Source organism: Leptonychotes weddellii, chromosome 11 (genome assembly GCF_054177405.1).
Source record: "Leptonychotes weddellii isolate Sample4059 chromosome 11, ASM5417740v2, whole genome shotgun sequence".
Taxonomy (NCBI): domain Eukaryota; kingdom Metazoa; phylum Chordata; class Mammalia; order Carnivora; family Phocidae; genus Leptonychotes; species Leptonychotes weddellii.
The window spans coordinates 59,683,187-59,700,408 of record NC_138379.1 but is presented as its reverse complement, the minus strand read 5'-3'; the positions used below and the strand labels follow the sequence as shown (position 1 = coordinate 59,700,408).

General features: G+C 37.8%; 1 protein-coding gene across 1 annotated transcript in view; it reads right to left on the bottom strand.

Annotated features, from left to right (window-relative positions):
- TYR (tyrosinase) overlaps positions 1-17,222 on the bottom strand; it is a 79,188-nt gene that overhangs the window by 7,403 nt on the left and 54,563 nt on the right. The window contains exon 6 of the mRNA XM_081799008.1: positions 3,125-3,306. Within this exon, the coding sequence (XP_081655134.1) occupies positions 3,125-3,306 (182 nt within the window). The remainder of the gene's footprint in view (positions 1-3,124; positions 3,307-17,222) is intronic.

Here is a 17,222-nt window from a genome sequence, read left to right as displayed (position 1 = left end):
AAATTAGACAATCTGGAAGAAATGGATGCATTCCTAGAGATGTATCAACTACCAAAACTGAACCAGGAAGAAATAGAAAACCTGAACGGACCTAAAACCACTAAGGAAGTTGAAGCAGTAATCAAAAATCTCCCAACAAACAAAAGCCCAGGGCCAGATGGCTTTCCAGGGAAATTCTACCAAACATTTAAAGAAGAATTAATACCTATTCTTCTGAAACTGTTCCAAAAAATAGAAATGGAAGGAAAACTTCCAAACTCATTTTATGAGGGGAGGGGGGTGGGGGAATGGGTTAGCATGGTGATGGGTATTAAAGAGGGCACATACTAAATGGAGCAGTGGGTATTATACGCAAACAATGAACACTACATCAAAAACTAATGATGTAATGTATGGTGATTAACATAACATTATAAAAAAAATCCAAAAAAAAAGACAGAATAAATAAATCAATAAAACCACCTAGAAAATACCTAGTGTAATAGAAGACTTGAAATACTTTAAAAATACATATCTAAAAATGACCTGGGTATTAAAAGGGGTGACACTTTAATAACAAGCTTTACTTATATTGGTTAAGAGATACCACACTTCATGATCAATATCACTTGTACTCAAATTGATTCACTGATTTCACCCCAATGATACTGGATGTCATTTGATACTTAAACTAGAGAAGTTTGCAAAATGTCATTTCTAGTCTTGTAGGACTCATAGTCAAGGTGGAGAGGGGAAAGGTTCAAACATGTAACTCTAATAAGGAGTGATTAGACATGACTATATACATATGCATAAAATGATTTACTATCTGAGAGTTTGACAAATGGATAAACAGGATCAGAATTTAGTCAGAGGGAACAGCATGTTTAAAAGCATGGGCCCATGAAAGAGTCTGGCATGTTTTGGAAATCATAAAATCCTAAGTGGTGAATCTCTGAAAAGCCATTACCAATATGCTCCTTTCCCTCCCTTTCAGAAGGGAAGACATGTTACTTGAGACTGCCACTTTTTTGACTCCCCTACCACACCTCTGCCCTTTGCAAAATCCCCTGTTCTCAGTGATCTTAACGTTTTCAAAGAAACTGATTTCTAATGCCGGCCATAGCCACTGGCTATGATTCAGATAAAACAAAACAGGTTAATCAAACCCATATTTGTTCAGCTAATGGTCCACCAAAGGGCAGGTAAAAGTTGACAAAATACAGGTTCTCCTGTTGGCCCTAAACTGTGGTTCTGCTGTGCCACATACTAGCTAGATGGCCTGAGACATCTTATTTATATTCTTTAAGCCTCTGTTTTCTCACCTAAAAAAGGAAAAAGGAAATAATAGTACCTCATTCATATAATAGTTATGAAGATTAAAGGAAATAATGCACAGGACACTCCTAGAGGAGTTCCTGTCACATAAAAAATACTCAATATATGTTAGTTATTATGAAGGGACTCCATTTCTCTCCACAGGGAAATTTTCCATTGCTTCTCCTACTCAAATAGGAGAAATTAACATTGTATAAATACACTGTACACTTTCCACCTCTATTTTTCCTGTTATTCTCTTTGTTTAGAATATTCTCTGCCCTTTTCTATCTGCTACTTGCCTGGTCATCCTTCAGGGTCTTGTCTTGTCTTTCTAGGCTGAATTATTCAGAAGTCATTTCTTTCTCCCCTGTGCTCCTGTTGGATTTTTGTTTATGACTCTTTTGCTGCACTTTACACAGCCTAATGTTTTGTACTTTCTTGCACAATTGTCTGGCTTCCACACTGAACTTGGAGCTCCTTGAGGTTTGGAACTATGTCAGTCATTTTCCTTAAAATCTAGCACAAGGGTTGGAAGTTGGTAAATGTCATTAATTTAATTTATTTCTCTTGTTGTTATGAATTATCATTTTTATGAATTATCAATGAATATAATGAAATATCAGTGCTTATCAAATACCTCTTACCTACAAGCCATATGCTGTTTTACTGTTTTTGGTTGTTGACCAAAAACACTCTTGTGTTAGAGTAGAAGCATAATGTATTGAATTGAAGAGAGGGCCTTGTGGTTTTGATATTTGGTTCCTCCATATATTGGTGTCTGATATTGGGAAAGTCACTTAAATTCTCATAGTATTAGTGTCCTCACCTGTTTCTGGAGATAATAATACTTATCTAATATATGATTGATTAATAACACATGTATGAGATCTGCATGTAGCAGGCTCTTGGGTGGGGGAAGACATTGCTAACTGTTCCTCATTTATTAAGAAGATATTGACATATTTCTACTCAGGAAGATTATTTAAAGCCCAGTTAGAATTATAATCTTAGAGTTTTATACTATTACCTTAATCATAGTCATAAAAATTATCATAATAGTTCATTCTTTCTTTTACTCCTTCTTCTTGTTTATTATTATTATTAATTGGACTTAAAATAAAAATATCCACATTTTCTTGGTAACCCTAGGAGAAAGTTCCCAAAGATGACTCTAAACCTGCTGGATATCTATCTTGTACCACACCATACTGGACTCTTTAATACATCATATTCATTTAATTATCACAATATCTCAGGGAGCCTGGATGGCAGTCAGTTAAGCGTCTGCCTTCCGCTCAGGTCATGATCCCAGGGTCCTGGAATAGAGGCCCGCATCGGGCTTCTGGCTCAGCGGGGAGTCTGCCTCTCCCTCTCCATCTGCCTCTCCCCCAGCTCATACTCTCTCTCATTCTCAAATAAAGTCTTTTAAAAAAATTATCACAATATCTCTTTGTGGTATTCTGATCCCAATACTTCAGGTTAAAAAACTGAGATGCATGGGATTGAAGCAAAATTTCCAAGTCACTTAACAGTCAGCTGATAGAGTCATGTCTTAAACTCATTTTTTCCTTTCTGATTTTAATTCTAGTGTTCTTTCCATGGTTCCATATACAAAATGCCCTACATTATGCAGAATGGATGTGAATTTAAAGATCCTTGCAACTTCGTTCGTGTAATAATAAATTAGTGATAAATTAAGAGTTGTAATGTGCTTTCCCAATTTAAAGGCTTTGGGGATAACATAAATACATAAGGTTAGGTACTCTCTCAAAAGAAGTTGGTCACACTAGATTCACTAATTCATATGAAAGAAATTAAACTTTACCTGATTCTTGAAGGTTGCTATAGTCATAGCCCAGATCTCTGGATGAAATAAAAAAATCACCATTTCTGTACAGAGGTATAAAAGGAACCATGTAGGATTCCCGGTTGTGTCCAATGGGTGCATTGGCTTCTGGATAAACTTCTTGAAGAGGATGGTGCCTTCGGAGCCACTGTTCAAAAATACTGTAGAGGAAAGGATTATTCAGACTCAGAGACATGTTATTTATAAAATATTTAGAATTCTTAAAGTAAAATAACAAGGCATATCTTAAAATCCCAAGATATGGAAAGATGCCAAATATATTTTTCATGCTTTGAAAATATTTTGTAAAGCACTAGTTCATACTGTCAGGCCCTGATGAAGCTTACTCATTTGAAAGAAATATGGGAGGATAACTTTGGAAGGGGAATTTCTTAAGTAAGTGAATCTTACATGACAAGTTTAGACCTTTCAGAAAGCTACAAAGCAAGGGTAATTATTGGTTGAGTGACAACTGGGTCAAAGTTGTAAATTAAATGTTTCTTATCTCAAAGAAAGTTAACCCAAAGAGAGAACACATAAAACTAGGTTGGAATCAGTACTGGAATTTGGTCATTTTGGGGGTCATGGTAGGGGGACTTTCAATTATTTCAACCATCTTGCCATATTTAGTGAAGAGTATGCTTAATGAAACTTGGAGAGAGGGATTTAAGGGATTGCAAGACCAGAAGAACCAGCAAGGAAATATCTGGTGTTCTAGAGCATGGTTTTAGCAGAGCTCATGGTTGCCACCCTCTTCCTCCCTTGTTCCTACCTGTTTCTGAAACTGCTTCTCCATGATTTCCTGAACTATCCATTTCTTGTTAGTAAATTCTTTTTCTATAAATTGGCCAGAGTTAGTCTCTGTTCTGCACAATTAAAAATTCTGACTGGAACAAAAGCTTAACAATTAATGGATCAAAAAGATTGAGTAAGAATACTCAACCTATAGGAGAATTTATAGTGTGTCACTAAAAAATGTGACAAAGAGAATGACTTTGTATTATTAGGCCATGTAACAGAGGGAAGAATAAGATCTGAGGTCAGAGAACTCCACTTGAGGCCTAGCTCTGTGCTTTAAAAGCTGTATGACTCTATAAGCAAATCACTGAAATTCTTGAAGATCTAGCCTCCTCATCCTTAAATGAAAGCAATAATATCTGTCCTGTTTCCAAAGGGATGATCTTATGTGATAATATTTGTGAAAGTGCTAAATAAGTAAGCTATGGTACTTAGCTATAAAATTTATTCCAGGAGATAAAAGGTAAGTGCATGGTCCCAGCAATGGTGCTAAAAAGGAAAATGATAATGCTTCAAACAAACAAACAAACAAAAATTGAAAAAACATTTTGAAGTACAGTAAAGAAGAGAACAATGATGCTGGAGGGCAGCATGGTGATCATTTTTTCCATGATGGAAAACAATTTTATTTGCTTAGAGAATTGGACTCCAAATATTAGTTGTGGTTCAAGTTGGCTTTTAATTGTGAATTAATTGAGAGATCAGCAGGCCACTGATAAGCACTGAAAATCTGGTCATAAATATTAAATGCTCTCTAAATAGCTCAATTATTAAATATGTTTACTGAGTACTTATTATATGTCAAATTTTGGAGAAATATGAGCCTGCATAAAAACCTGAATTCCATGGGTTGTGACAAGGGAACTTTGTAAAATTTCTTAACCTGTTTGATTTTCATTTTCTTCACCTGTGAAATGGGAAAAATATTTCTGGATTAATTAGTATAATATAAGTAAGATGTATATTTAAGTGCTTGACAAATATAAGTGGAAACAATCATCATCCACATCCCCTTCTTCCTCTTCTCCCCCCTCCTCACTATTAATGTTATCCTTGAAGAATGTTAAAATTGGCGAGAGAAGTGAGACATACTGTTATAGAAATGCCAAAGCCATGTATATTTGAGCTGGTTCTTTTTTTTTTTTTAATTAGGCAAACATTCAGGTTTTTTATTTTTTAGAGGGAGAGTGCAAGCAGTGATGGGGGTGTGAGGAGCCGAGGGAGAGGGAGAGAGAGAATCTTAAGCAGACTCCATGCCCAGTGTAGAGCCTAACGCGGGCCTCGATCTCACAACCCTCAGATCCATGACCTGAGCTGAAGTCAAGAGTTGGATGCTTAACTGACTGAGCCACCCAGGCGCCCCTTTGAGCTGGATCTTTTTAAGAAGGACTATGATTCTGACCAGCAGGAATGAGAAAGAAAATTCAAAAAGATTGGTTTTTCTGTGTGTGCCTTCTCAACTACAGAAATTAGGAACTGGCCTAACAAGTCCCACATTCTATTCAAGTCCTAAAATTTTATTAATTAGTTTTTTTGTTTTAACTTCTGCAGGTTTCTCTTTTCATAAAAGCATTACTTGTTCATTATATGCAGTTCAGAAAATATAAATGAGCAGAAATGAGAGAAGAAAGAATTCACATAATCGCTTCATACTTCTGTTATATCTAGTTTATAAAATCTGCATAATAATACTACATATATTTTAACAAAAAAGAGAATTGTATTATAGATAATGTTTTAAAAGGTATTTTATTTGCATTATGCAATATTTAATGTTTAAACAATATTTAAACATGCTTAAACAATATTTATCAGCTTTTCAACTGGCAAATCTGTATTTTTAAATGAGAAGGAGGCTCTCTGATACAATTAGTCTCCCCCCCACCTCTATTAAACTTTGATTTAGAAACAGCACACTGTTTCTAAATGAGCTACCAGATAAGAGCTTGAGGCAAAAATTGTGCCTTCCATCAATTGAGAAAAATTACTACTATAGTTCTGCTTATAAATAATGTTTTTTTCTGCCAAGAAACAAAAATTCTTTACCTAGATAAGACAAGGACATCAATTCTTAGCACCAAAAGATTTAATAGATAAAACCATTAATGTGCTCACCCACCTTATCAACCTTTTAAAATGAAGGTATTAATCTTGATTAAATTCTTCATTGGTGGTTCTCATCTTCAGTTAATTTCATCAAACCATGTCTAAAATGACTCACATTAGAATACTGATGCTTAACTTAGATAATCACACTGATATTTTGGCAAGAACTTATCTTCTTACAAAAGATTTATATAATCTGTATCTAGGCAGTTTTCTGGAATTAGGAAAACATAAAGATGATTGCAGATGCAAATAGGAAGGAATGTGTTTTATATATAAAAGTACTGCAAGACATCTGGTTTCAAGTCTTATGTGTAAGAACCCTGGACACTCCATCCTTACAGGAAGAAAAGGCTAGACTAATGGAAAATCAACAACTTTTCTTGGACCATGAGAGAATGAGGTCACAGAACAAACAGTCACCCTCCCCTCCCAAACTGCAGAGATAAGTACATCCAGGGGAACACAGCTGAGACTTGCTCTTCAGGAACAGAAATAGCTGTATCCATAAACGGGTAGAGATACTTGAACATTTTGATGAACGGTTGGAGATTGAATATGGACTAACAGTGGTAGTGAGAAACTCCTGGGAGCCACAGTGTTAGGGAAACTCCCATGCATTTGGGGATTTTAACTCCAGGAACTCTACCAGGTTTTCATGATGAAGACTGGAGAAAGATCCTCTCCTGGCTCTGTCAGAGGGAGGGAGAGAGGTACCATTATGAAGAAAGTCCCCAACCTTCTCTATAACAAACCTCTTTCATTCAGAGGAAATAACTTTCCAGAGCCTTATCCAACTGGGAGAAGGGGATTCCAGCTTTTCTGTCTCACTTAAGGGGAAATAAAACATAGGCCACATTGGTCAGGGCTTCAAGGAAATAAATTGGAAATACTGTAACCAAAAATGTAGGAAGGAGAGGAAAAGAAAAGCTATACCATTGGAGAAACAGTCATAAAAGTCACAGCCCCAAGACATTAGCCAAGTAAAAGACTGAAATTTAATCAGAATATTTTAGAACACAACACCCCACCCCACCTTGATATCAACAGAGCTCCAGTATAATGACAGAGATTGCAACTGAAAGACCTACAAGACAGACAGTATCAGAGGACTAGTATACAGGAAAGCCCAAATCCAAGAGTGAAGACTAAGACAGACCTAGGGAAATTTGAAGCCTCCAGCACCTACAGCTACAAAAATCATTAAACACAGCTCAACTTCTTGCCAGATCAACATACATCCTTACATTAAAGGCCTATCTACCTCAGTTCCTCCTACTCCATAAAATATATCTGACTTTCAGTATCAAATTACATAGCATGCCAAAAGGCAAGAAAAGGACAGTCTGAAGAGACAAAGCAATCAAAGCAAAGTAAACCCCAACTCAGATATGAGATTGATATTGGAATTATCAGACAGGGAATTTAAACAGTTGTGAATAGTATGTTAAGGGCTCTCACAGAAAAAGTAAATGACATGCAAGAACAGATGGGTAGTGAAGCAGATTGGTGGAAAGACTCTAAGAAAGACTCAAAGGAAATGTTGGAAATCAAAAACACCGTAGCAGAAATGAAGAATGCCTTTGATGGGTTCATCAGTCAACGCAGCTTAGAAAAGAATCAGTAAGCTTGGAGAGATAAACTTCCCAAACTAGAATGCAAAGTGAAGAAAGAATGGGGGGAAAAATCAAGAACTGTGGGATAATTTCAAAAGAGGTAACATGTGTAATTGGAATTACAGAACAGAGCAGAAGAAATATTCTCCAATAAAAGCAACCAGAGGTACCCACTGAAACTACTGATATAAATTAATGAATAAATAAATAAATGGGGGGAATACATAAGTCTACCATGCAGAAGAATTTCAAATAATTATGTAGATACTCCAAATACTTAATGCAAGTGGTATATAACTCTGCACATAGTGACTTCCTTCCAAAGAGTACATTAGGGAAGAGTGGTGGAGTCATTTAACAGTTTGAGAAACTGACCAATACTACCTCTGCCAGGTGATCAAGATCAATATCGATAATCATATGTGTTGCTAGCATGCAACCTTGAAATGATGTGAAGAGAATGGTGCTTACTTCTGTCATCTTCCTACCCAAAACACGTAACTCCAGTCTAAACATGAGAAAAACATCAGGCAAATCCCAATAGAGAGTCCTTCTACAAAAATCTGAGCAGTATTTCTCAAAACTGTCAAGGACATCCAAAACAAGGGAAGTCTGAAAATTTGTCACAGCCAAGAAGAGCCTAAGGGAGATGATGATTAAATGTAATGAGGTGTCCTGCTTGGGATCCTGCAAAAGATATTAAATAACTACTAAGTAATCTTAATAAAGTATGGACTTTGGTTAATAATGGGTCAGTATTATTTCATTAATTGTGACAAATGTTCCATACTAATGTAAGACACTAATAATAGGGGAAATAGATGTGGGGTATATGGGAACTTGGTTCTATCTTTGCAACATTTTTGTAACTAGAAAACTATTCTAAATAAGAGTTTATTTTTTAAAAAAAAAAAGAACAACAAACAAGAAAGCCTTAATTTATTTAAAAGCTGATTTGCTTTAGTACCTCCTCTATCACCACAACAAAATAGTAACATACACCTCTTTAACAGAAAAAGTTTTCATTCATTTATTCATCTGAGAAATAGATGAATATGTACATTCTAAGCATCTATAATAAACTGTCTTTGTGCAAGAAAAAGTTCCCCAAGTTACCTTTGGTGAAGTTTCCTGTCCTTGTGGTACTTAGAGTCTAGGGGTGGAGACAGATACTAACCAGTAATTTCAAAAATAAATCTATAATTACAGACTGGTAAATACTATGCAAGAAAGCAACAAGGTAAGATGTAATAGGGAGACTTCATTTAGTCTGCAGCCTCTGGGAAAGTCTCTGATAGTCTATTAAACCGAGTTGAAAAGGCATATTTAGAGAAATGGTGGAGGAACATTTCTGAAGACTCGAAAAGAGTTTGCAAAGGGCTTTTGATGAGAAGTACATAGCAAGTCCAAGGAACTAAATGACTGATAGGTCTATGGAAAGCAGGGAGAAAATAGAGATCAGGCTAGAGAGGTAAATGGGGCCCCCATCACGAAGTGCAGCAGAAGACACATGAGAAATATTTGTACTTTTTCCTAAGAGCATCAGGAAGTCACTGTCTCTGGGGTGGTGGGTGATCATTTTTAAATAATTGGTATGATGATCATTTTTAAAGGATTGCACAGATTGCGTTGTGGGGAACTATCCCTTACAGGGAGCAAGGAATGAAGAAATCACTGTGAAAACAAGGTCCAGGCAAAAAGATGGTGTGTGACTGTCCAAGCAGTACAACTGAAGGATGAAGTGTCATAGAAAACTCCAGGTTTTCTGGCTTATACTGCAGAACAAAATATTTTTTATTCCCAAAGATGTAGACAGCTGGAGAGGAAGTATGGCATGAGGAAAGGATGTTAATATTATGATTTTTGATGTGCTGTGTGCTTGAAGATAATTTTGAAACATTCCAATGGGGATGGCAGGTGGGCAGCTAAATATTTGGGCCTGGATTTCAGAGCAAGATTTACTCCCAGAAATATAAATGGAGAAGCCATCAGCCTGTGTTAATAAGTGAAGCTATGAGATTAGTGAGACAATGAAAGGATAAGAGAATCTGAGATTATATTTCTCAGGTTTCATCTTTCTGGAAGGCCAAGACAGATGCAGTGATCATCACATTGTCTCTGAGACCCACTGCTTGGGTTACCTACAGCCACCCAGTCAAAATTCTAGTCTAGGGTGGGGAACAAATTCATCCAGGCTGCAGTACTGTGTTATGGTGGCCCTAGCAAAACTAACACATCATAGTACTTACCTAAAGCGATTCTTGTGAGTATTAAGTGTGTTAATATGTGTGAAACCACTTAGCATAATGTATAGAATAGAGTATTGCTATTATTGATATTAAAACTGTAATTGCTTTGTTTTTGAGTTTTCCTTTCATAGGATTTCCTTAAACTTTTATTTTCTACTGCATCTTTTGCTTCTTCAAGGCTTTGGTTAAATGCCACTTCTATGAAAATACCAATCAGAGTTAATGTTTCTCTCCTTTGATTATTGCATTTGTCATATTGTAATTATTTGATTATGTGTCACTCTCTAACAGTGCATGGGGAAACTTGCTGAGAACAATGATGTCTTATTGATCATTGTTCTCTAAATGTCCCTCATACTGCCTACCCAACAAGTGGGCTGGGTTCACATAGTTTGAAGATATGTGAAATTTAGCGGGAATTGTAGAGTTTTCTTGGGAGAGTACACAAATTTTTACTAAATTCTCAAAGAGAATGTGAATTAAATATATTAAGATATCATTTATTTAGTGGTTAGATAACGGAACTGAGAAAAAGAGGAATCCAAGAGATGCTGATGGTTTTGAGTTGGATATCTCTGTAGATAGTGCTATTCATTGATCCACCACAGTTAGCACGTGTCTAGCATGTAATAACCATTGGGTTAGGTGGTGGGACTATAAAGTCAAATGGCAAACTGTCTAGTCTTCAAGAAAGTTGCAGTCTGATCAGTCACTCAGCATGGCATGGTATGAGTGCCATGGGAGAAGCAGGGCCATTAACATCTTGGGAGAACAAAGAAAGAGGAGATAGCATCTGATTCAGAAGGGGATGGGTGATGTATTAGAGTTCCCCAGAAAAACAGAACCAATGGGGTGTGTGTGTGTGTATGTGTGTGTGTGTGTATGTGTTTGTTTGTGCTTGCAGAGAGAGACACAGAGAAAAATATAGAGAAAGGAAGATAGAGTAACAGAGAGAGCCAGAGAGAGCGAGTCTCATACAATTGTAGAAACTTTGCAAATCCAAAATCTGCCAGGTAGGCAGGCAGGCTGGAGACTGAAGCAAGAGACACAGTTAATGTCCAAAAGCAGTCTACTAGCACAATTCATTCTTGCTTGGGGAGGTCTGTTTTTTCCTATGAAGGCCTTCAACTGATTAAATGGTGTCTACCCACATTATGGAGGGTAATATGCTTTCCTCAAAGTCTACCAATTTAAATATTAATATCCTCTTTAAAAACACCTTCACAGAAACATCTAGAATAATGTTTGACCAAATGCCTGGGTACCATGGCCTAGACAACTTGACACATAAAATTAACCATGACGGTGGTGTTGGGTAAGACACCCCACTTTAGGTGACACTCATACCCAACTCTTGAAAAATGAATAGCACAAGTCTGGGCAAATTACTAAATGGGAAAGGCAGTTTAGGAAAGAATAGAGCACAAGCATGAAGAATGGAGGTATGCCTTTGGGGCCCTGCAAGTGGTTCAAAAGGACTGGAAGGAAGGATGTATGTGGGTATATGTGGCTAAACCAAAACTATATACGGCCTTGGGGCGCCTGAGTGGCTCAGTCAGTTAAGCGGCTGCCTTCAGCTCGGGTCATGATCCCAGGGTCCTGGGATCGAGCCCCGCATCGGGCTCCCTGCTCAGCGGAGAGCCTGCTTCTCCTTCTCCCTCTGTCTGCCACTCTGCCTACTTGTGCTCTCTATCTCTGTTAAATAAATAGATAAATAAAAATCTTAAAAAAAAAACTATTTAGGGCCTTTTTACACATTAAAAAAGGTAAAAAGTCTGAAAATTATTTTGAAATATATGAGAAGCCTTTGGAGGATTTTAAGCAAGGAATTGACATAACCCTGTTGTTTAATGAATGCATAATTAAATGAATCAACAGCTGAATTTGGGGGCCCAAAGGTAGTAACCAGGCAGTAGATACATAACTTATTTACGCTGAGACCCCTGCAAAAACTTGGAGCCTCTTTCTGGGTTTGAAATAACAGTTCCCTGAAGCTCCTTTTCTTCATGCACCTGCCTAATGATAGAACTCATTTAAGGAGATTTTGGAAATTTTTACTGAAAAATAACACATTTAAAAGAAATGGACACTTTAAGAGCATAGATTGTCAGGGATGAGTAGCTGCAAATGATAAGCCTGCTCCACAGCTAAGAAATTCAACCAGGGCCAACCTCAACTGACTATAATTTTAAATATATGCTCTACAACTTCTTAGCTTCATTGGGGAAAGGGCAGACAAGTCCTTGGGGAATGGGTAAGGGAGTGAAAACCAGATTAAAATCACTTAAGCTAATGATGAAACTTGAAGGAATTTTCAAGTAAGAACCAAAATATCAGTGATAATGAACCAAAAAGAACCAAAAAACTAGAAGTATATGAAAGGCAGTTTCAGAGTTTTATTTTTCCTTTTCCCATAAACATGTAGGGGTGTCATCAGGTGGCAAGGCGCCCTGCCACAAGCTGTTTTGAGAGAGGATTAAAAGCAAGCTGCCGTCTCCCCGTGTGACTATAATATGCATCCAGGACTGAGAACCACTGTGTTAGGCAGAAGTTGCACCCGAGTTGAACGAGCCCAGCTGCACTCACAGGCCATAGCTGCTCAGAGTGGTCCATGAGGAGTATCTGAAAGGGCCAGCCCTCCCAGACAACGTTTGGTGTAAATGGGGCAGGCTTTTCATTTGGCTTTCAATAGATATTACTGATTGACCTCCAGATTCTCAGTGCTCTTCCCAGGGAAGCGGTGATAATACAGCTTCCTTTGCCCCCTTCACTAAATTTCCTATTTATTTGTTCATTAAATATTCTGTCTTGTACCCACTACATGTCAAACTCCATGGACGGATCAGAATGATCCTTATCCTCTATGGATCTTACTCCATGTTGTGATAAAGAGATACCATAAAATTCCAAATCAAGATCAATGATGCTCTTGGAAGCATGTGTATAAAACCTATGGGACTGCAAGAGGAGCAGCTAATGGTTGGGAGTCAAGGAAAGTTTTCACAGCAGGGATGGTATTTAAACTGGATGAGTAGACTATCCTGGAGGCTTTGCGTTCAAAACAGAGACCCACAGGGAGCCTGGGCACCTATGTAATTGAAACCTGAAAATGTTTTTTTGTGTGTGGGAGTAGAATGTAGAGTGGTGGAGGATTAATAGGGAGCGAGACCAGAAAGGTGAGACGGGTCAGCTTATACACAGCACAAGGGGAGGGGAGTGTAGTTTGGATTGATCCTGAGAGTTAATTTGCTACCTAAGTACTTTAGATAAGGAGTGACCATGATTGAATTTGAATTTTAGAAATATGATTACAGTGGGTATGTGTATTATTATATATTATATTAAGTAATAATAAGTCAACACATGTAATTTCCATCTACTGGAGATCATGATGTATCAGTGGACCAATAATGAATAAGACAACTTCTTTTTTTTTTTTTTTAAAGATTTTATTTATTTATTTGACAGAGAGAGACACAGCGAGAGAGGGAACACCAGCAGGGGGAGAGGGAGAAGCAGGCTCCCCGCAGAGCAGGGAGCCCGATGCGGGGCTCGATCCCAGGACCCTGGGATCATGACCTGAGCCGAAGGCAGACGCTTAACCAACGGAGCCACCCAGGCGCCCTGAATAAGACAACTTCTACATATGCAGACAACTATGACTTTCCTTAAGACAGCTCTGCTGCCCCCATTCCTTACAAAATTTCTCTTGATTTAACATAAACTTTTCCATTACTTCCTACTATTCTTCATTATAGTGATGCTTCTGAGGCTCCTCAAATAGTGACAATCAATTCAGTAATCATTCCCATTTATTAAGTAGTTAGATATGTGGTACTATGCTGGGCACTTTGACATACATTATATTATTTCTCCAACAATACTGCAAGAGAGGTATTAGTAACAGTAGCAGTTATGAGAGTTAGCTTATGCAACATTATATGCCGGGTGCTGCTGGAAGTATTTCTCACATAGGAACTCATTTCATTCACCAAACATTCCTGTGGGGAATTTTTGATTATTTTTTTTAAGATTTTATTTATTCATTTGAGACACAGAGATACAGAGAGAGAGAGCATGAGAGGGGGAGAGGCAGAGGCAGAGGGAGAAGCAGGCTCCCCCCTGAGCCAGGAGCCAGATGCTGCGCTCCATCCCAGGACCCTGAGATCATGACCTGAGCCAAGGGCAGACACTTAACTGACTGAGCCACCCAGGCACCCGAATGTTTGATTATTATCCCTATTTTACAGAGGGGAAACCTGAAGCACAAAGAGGATAAGACTCACACTCAAGTTTACACAGTACAGTGGCAGGGGGCAGAATAATGATTCAAAACCAGACAATCTCACCGCAGTACCTATCCTTAGCCTTGGCAAAGTATCACGTCACTGCAGTGTTCGCATGAAAACACACACAAACCGAGCAAACAGACCAAAAGCAGGAGTTTAAGTAACTTCCTTCAATTCTTTAGTTAATAAACGGAGCAACAGAAATCAAACTCTGGTTTGCTGCCCTGCGCTCTTTCCATAACAGGTGCTTCCGATTGCGTGTTTTGCAAACAGAGTGAACCTGCATGATTCGCCCACTTTCTCATTTAGCCAGGAAGAGAGAAATATTGTGAAAGAGCTTGTGAGTGGAAAAATCTGTGGCATTTTGTATGAGAAATGAAAGCTTAATCCACTCACTGCTATATCCATTAAAGGTAAAGTAGCACCTGTATGCAGTTGGCACCCAATAAATATTTGATAAGTGACTATTCTAGAATCTGTCCCATGGGAAGGAGAATATATTATATACAGACATATTTTTAAAAACATATATTTACAAATAGTTATTGAGTATCTACTCACACAGGCAAGTAAAGGAAGTATATGGTAAAGTGCAAGATAAAATGTCTCAAAGGGCAGAGTCCTTCCCTTAAGCAACTTCTGGGAGGAAATCTACTTAAACCATTTATATATATATTTCCTGTAGTTTTACTTTAGCCAAGGTTCTAGGACCTGTATCTGATGTGGAAAATTGTCTTTAGGTATCATGGAGTAAAAGTCATCATTTACGGCAAGAACAGTAAAGCAAGTTCAAGGTGGGCGTAATTAGCATAAGCACCGTTTCACTGACCCGGCATTGCCGTCATGAGCACCAGACGACGCTGTGGTTTCCAGCATTCTAAATTGGGCTTTTAATACCATGTCTCTAGGCCCTAGGCATCAACTTTCGAGGTGATGTTAGCAGCCTTACTACTTTCCCTCAGTCATGATTGATTTTACGGCTTCTGAACGTTACAGCAGAGAGTTCACCACAGATCGATTACCTGCACAGATGGAGAACTCCTTTATTTGTACTGAAAGCTCTTTTCTCCAGACAAAAGGATATTACTACCATTTTGGCATCTGGCCCTTCAGATGCTTTCAGCCTCAGAAGAATTGGTATCATTCGATGGAAATTCAGAGAGGTTATGGAATTATTTCTTCTTCTAAGAACCTACCTCACAGCCTAGAGATCCCTGCATTCTCGGCTACACAAAGACTATAATTCCATTAATCAGTTTTCACCAATCCCCAACTGGAATAGGATATCTTTTATTTTCCTCGTAGGTTCTATGAGTCCTTGTTAATAGAAATCACTACTAATCTCATTCTTCACCTTGGATCATAATAGGACAGGTGCCAACTCATAAATACCTATACCTGGCATGCATATCTCCTGGGTTTCTTTCTCTTTTCCAGAACATTTAATGAAAAAAAATGATTATGTTCATTTGGTGCATATGGATAAAAGAAGGAATAGTGAGAAAAATGGACAGACAGGAACAAAATAGCAAAAATCTATGGGTGTCAGCATAAGGCATTTGAATTTATTCCATATGTAATCAGAGTCAGTGCTGCCATTTGAGAAGGTGAATGACATGAAAAAAAGTTGGGCATAAGGAGATGTATATGGAAGTGTTGCCCAGGAAGGATTTTTTGTTGGAGAGTTTAGAGGCAAGGGACCAACAACACATATGGGGTAGCTAAGTAACTAGGGCCTATACTAACACTGTAAGAAAAACTGAAGTTAATGTCTGTAAATGAAACAAGAAAGCAAAGAAGGTCACAAATGTTTGAACACCAGGAATGCCATCTGGCAGAAGAAAAATTCAATAGGAGCTCAAATGCTTCTTTCCAGTGAACAGCAATATTCTATGCATGCCTAAGAATATTTATGATGTACAATTATAGAAACACATGGAACACAAATATGCAAATAATTTATGGAGCAATAATACTAATATCATTGAAAATTTAGATGAGAAAAAATAATACTGTGTGCAAGTCTAGCCTAATGAACAAAGAAGACAATGTAAAACATCCTTCAGAAAGCAAATTCATGTGGAATTTGAGAAACAAGGCAGAGGATCATAGGGGAAGAGAGGAAAAAATGAAACAAGAAGAAACCAGAGAGGGAAACAAACTGTAAGAGACTCTTAATCTCAGGAAAAAAACTGAGGGTTGCTAGAGGGGAGGGGAGTGGGAGGGATGGAGTGGCTGGGTAATGGACATTGGGGAGTGTATGTGTTGTGGTGAGCGCTGTGTATTGTGAAAGACTAATGAATCACAGACCTGTACCTCTGAAAAAAATAATACATTATATGTTAATAATAAAAAAAATTAAAAAAAGAAACCAAATTCAACTGGAGTGGACAACCCAACATCTTTTTTTTTTTATTGTTATGTTATTCACCATACATTACATCATTAGTTTTTGATGTAGTGTTCCATGATTCATTATTTGCACATAACACCCAGTGCTCCGTGCAGAACGTGCCCTCTTTAATACCCATCACCAAACTAACCCATTCTCGCACCCCCCTCCCCTCTAGAACCCTCAGTTTGTTTTTCAGAGTCCATCGTCTCTCATGGTTCATCTCCCCCTCCGATTTCCCTCCTTTCATTCTTCCCCTCCTGCTATCTTTTTTTTTTTAACATATATTGTACTATTTGTTTCAGAGGTACAGATCTGTGATTCAACAGTCTTGCACAATTCACAGCACTCACCATAGCACATACACTCCCCAATGTCTATCACCCAGTCGCCCCATCCCTCCCACCCCCTGCCACCACTCCAGCAACCCTCAGTTTGTTTCCTGATATTAAGAATTCCTCATATCAGTGAGGTCATATGATACATGTTGTTCTCTGATTGACTTATTTCGCTCAGCATAACACTCTCCAGTTCTATCCATGTCATTGCAAATGGCAAGATTTTATTCCTTTTGATGGCTGCATAATATTCCATTGTATATATATACCACCTCTTCTTTATCCATTC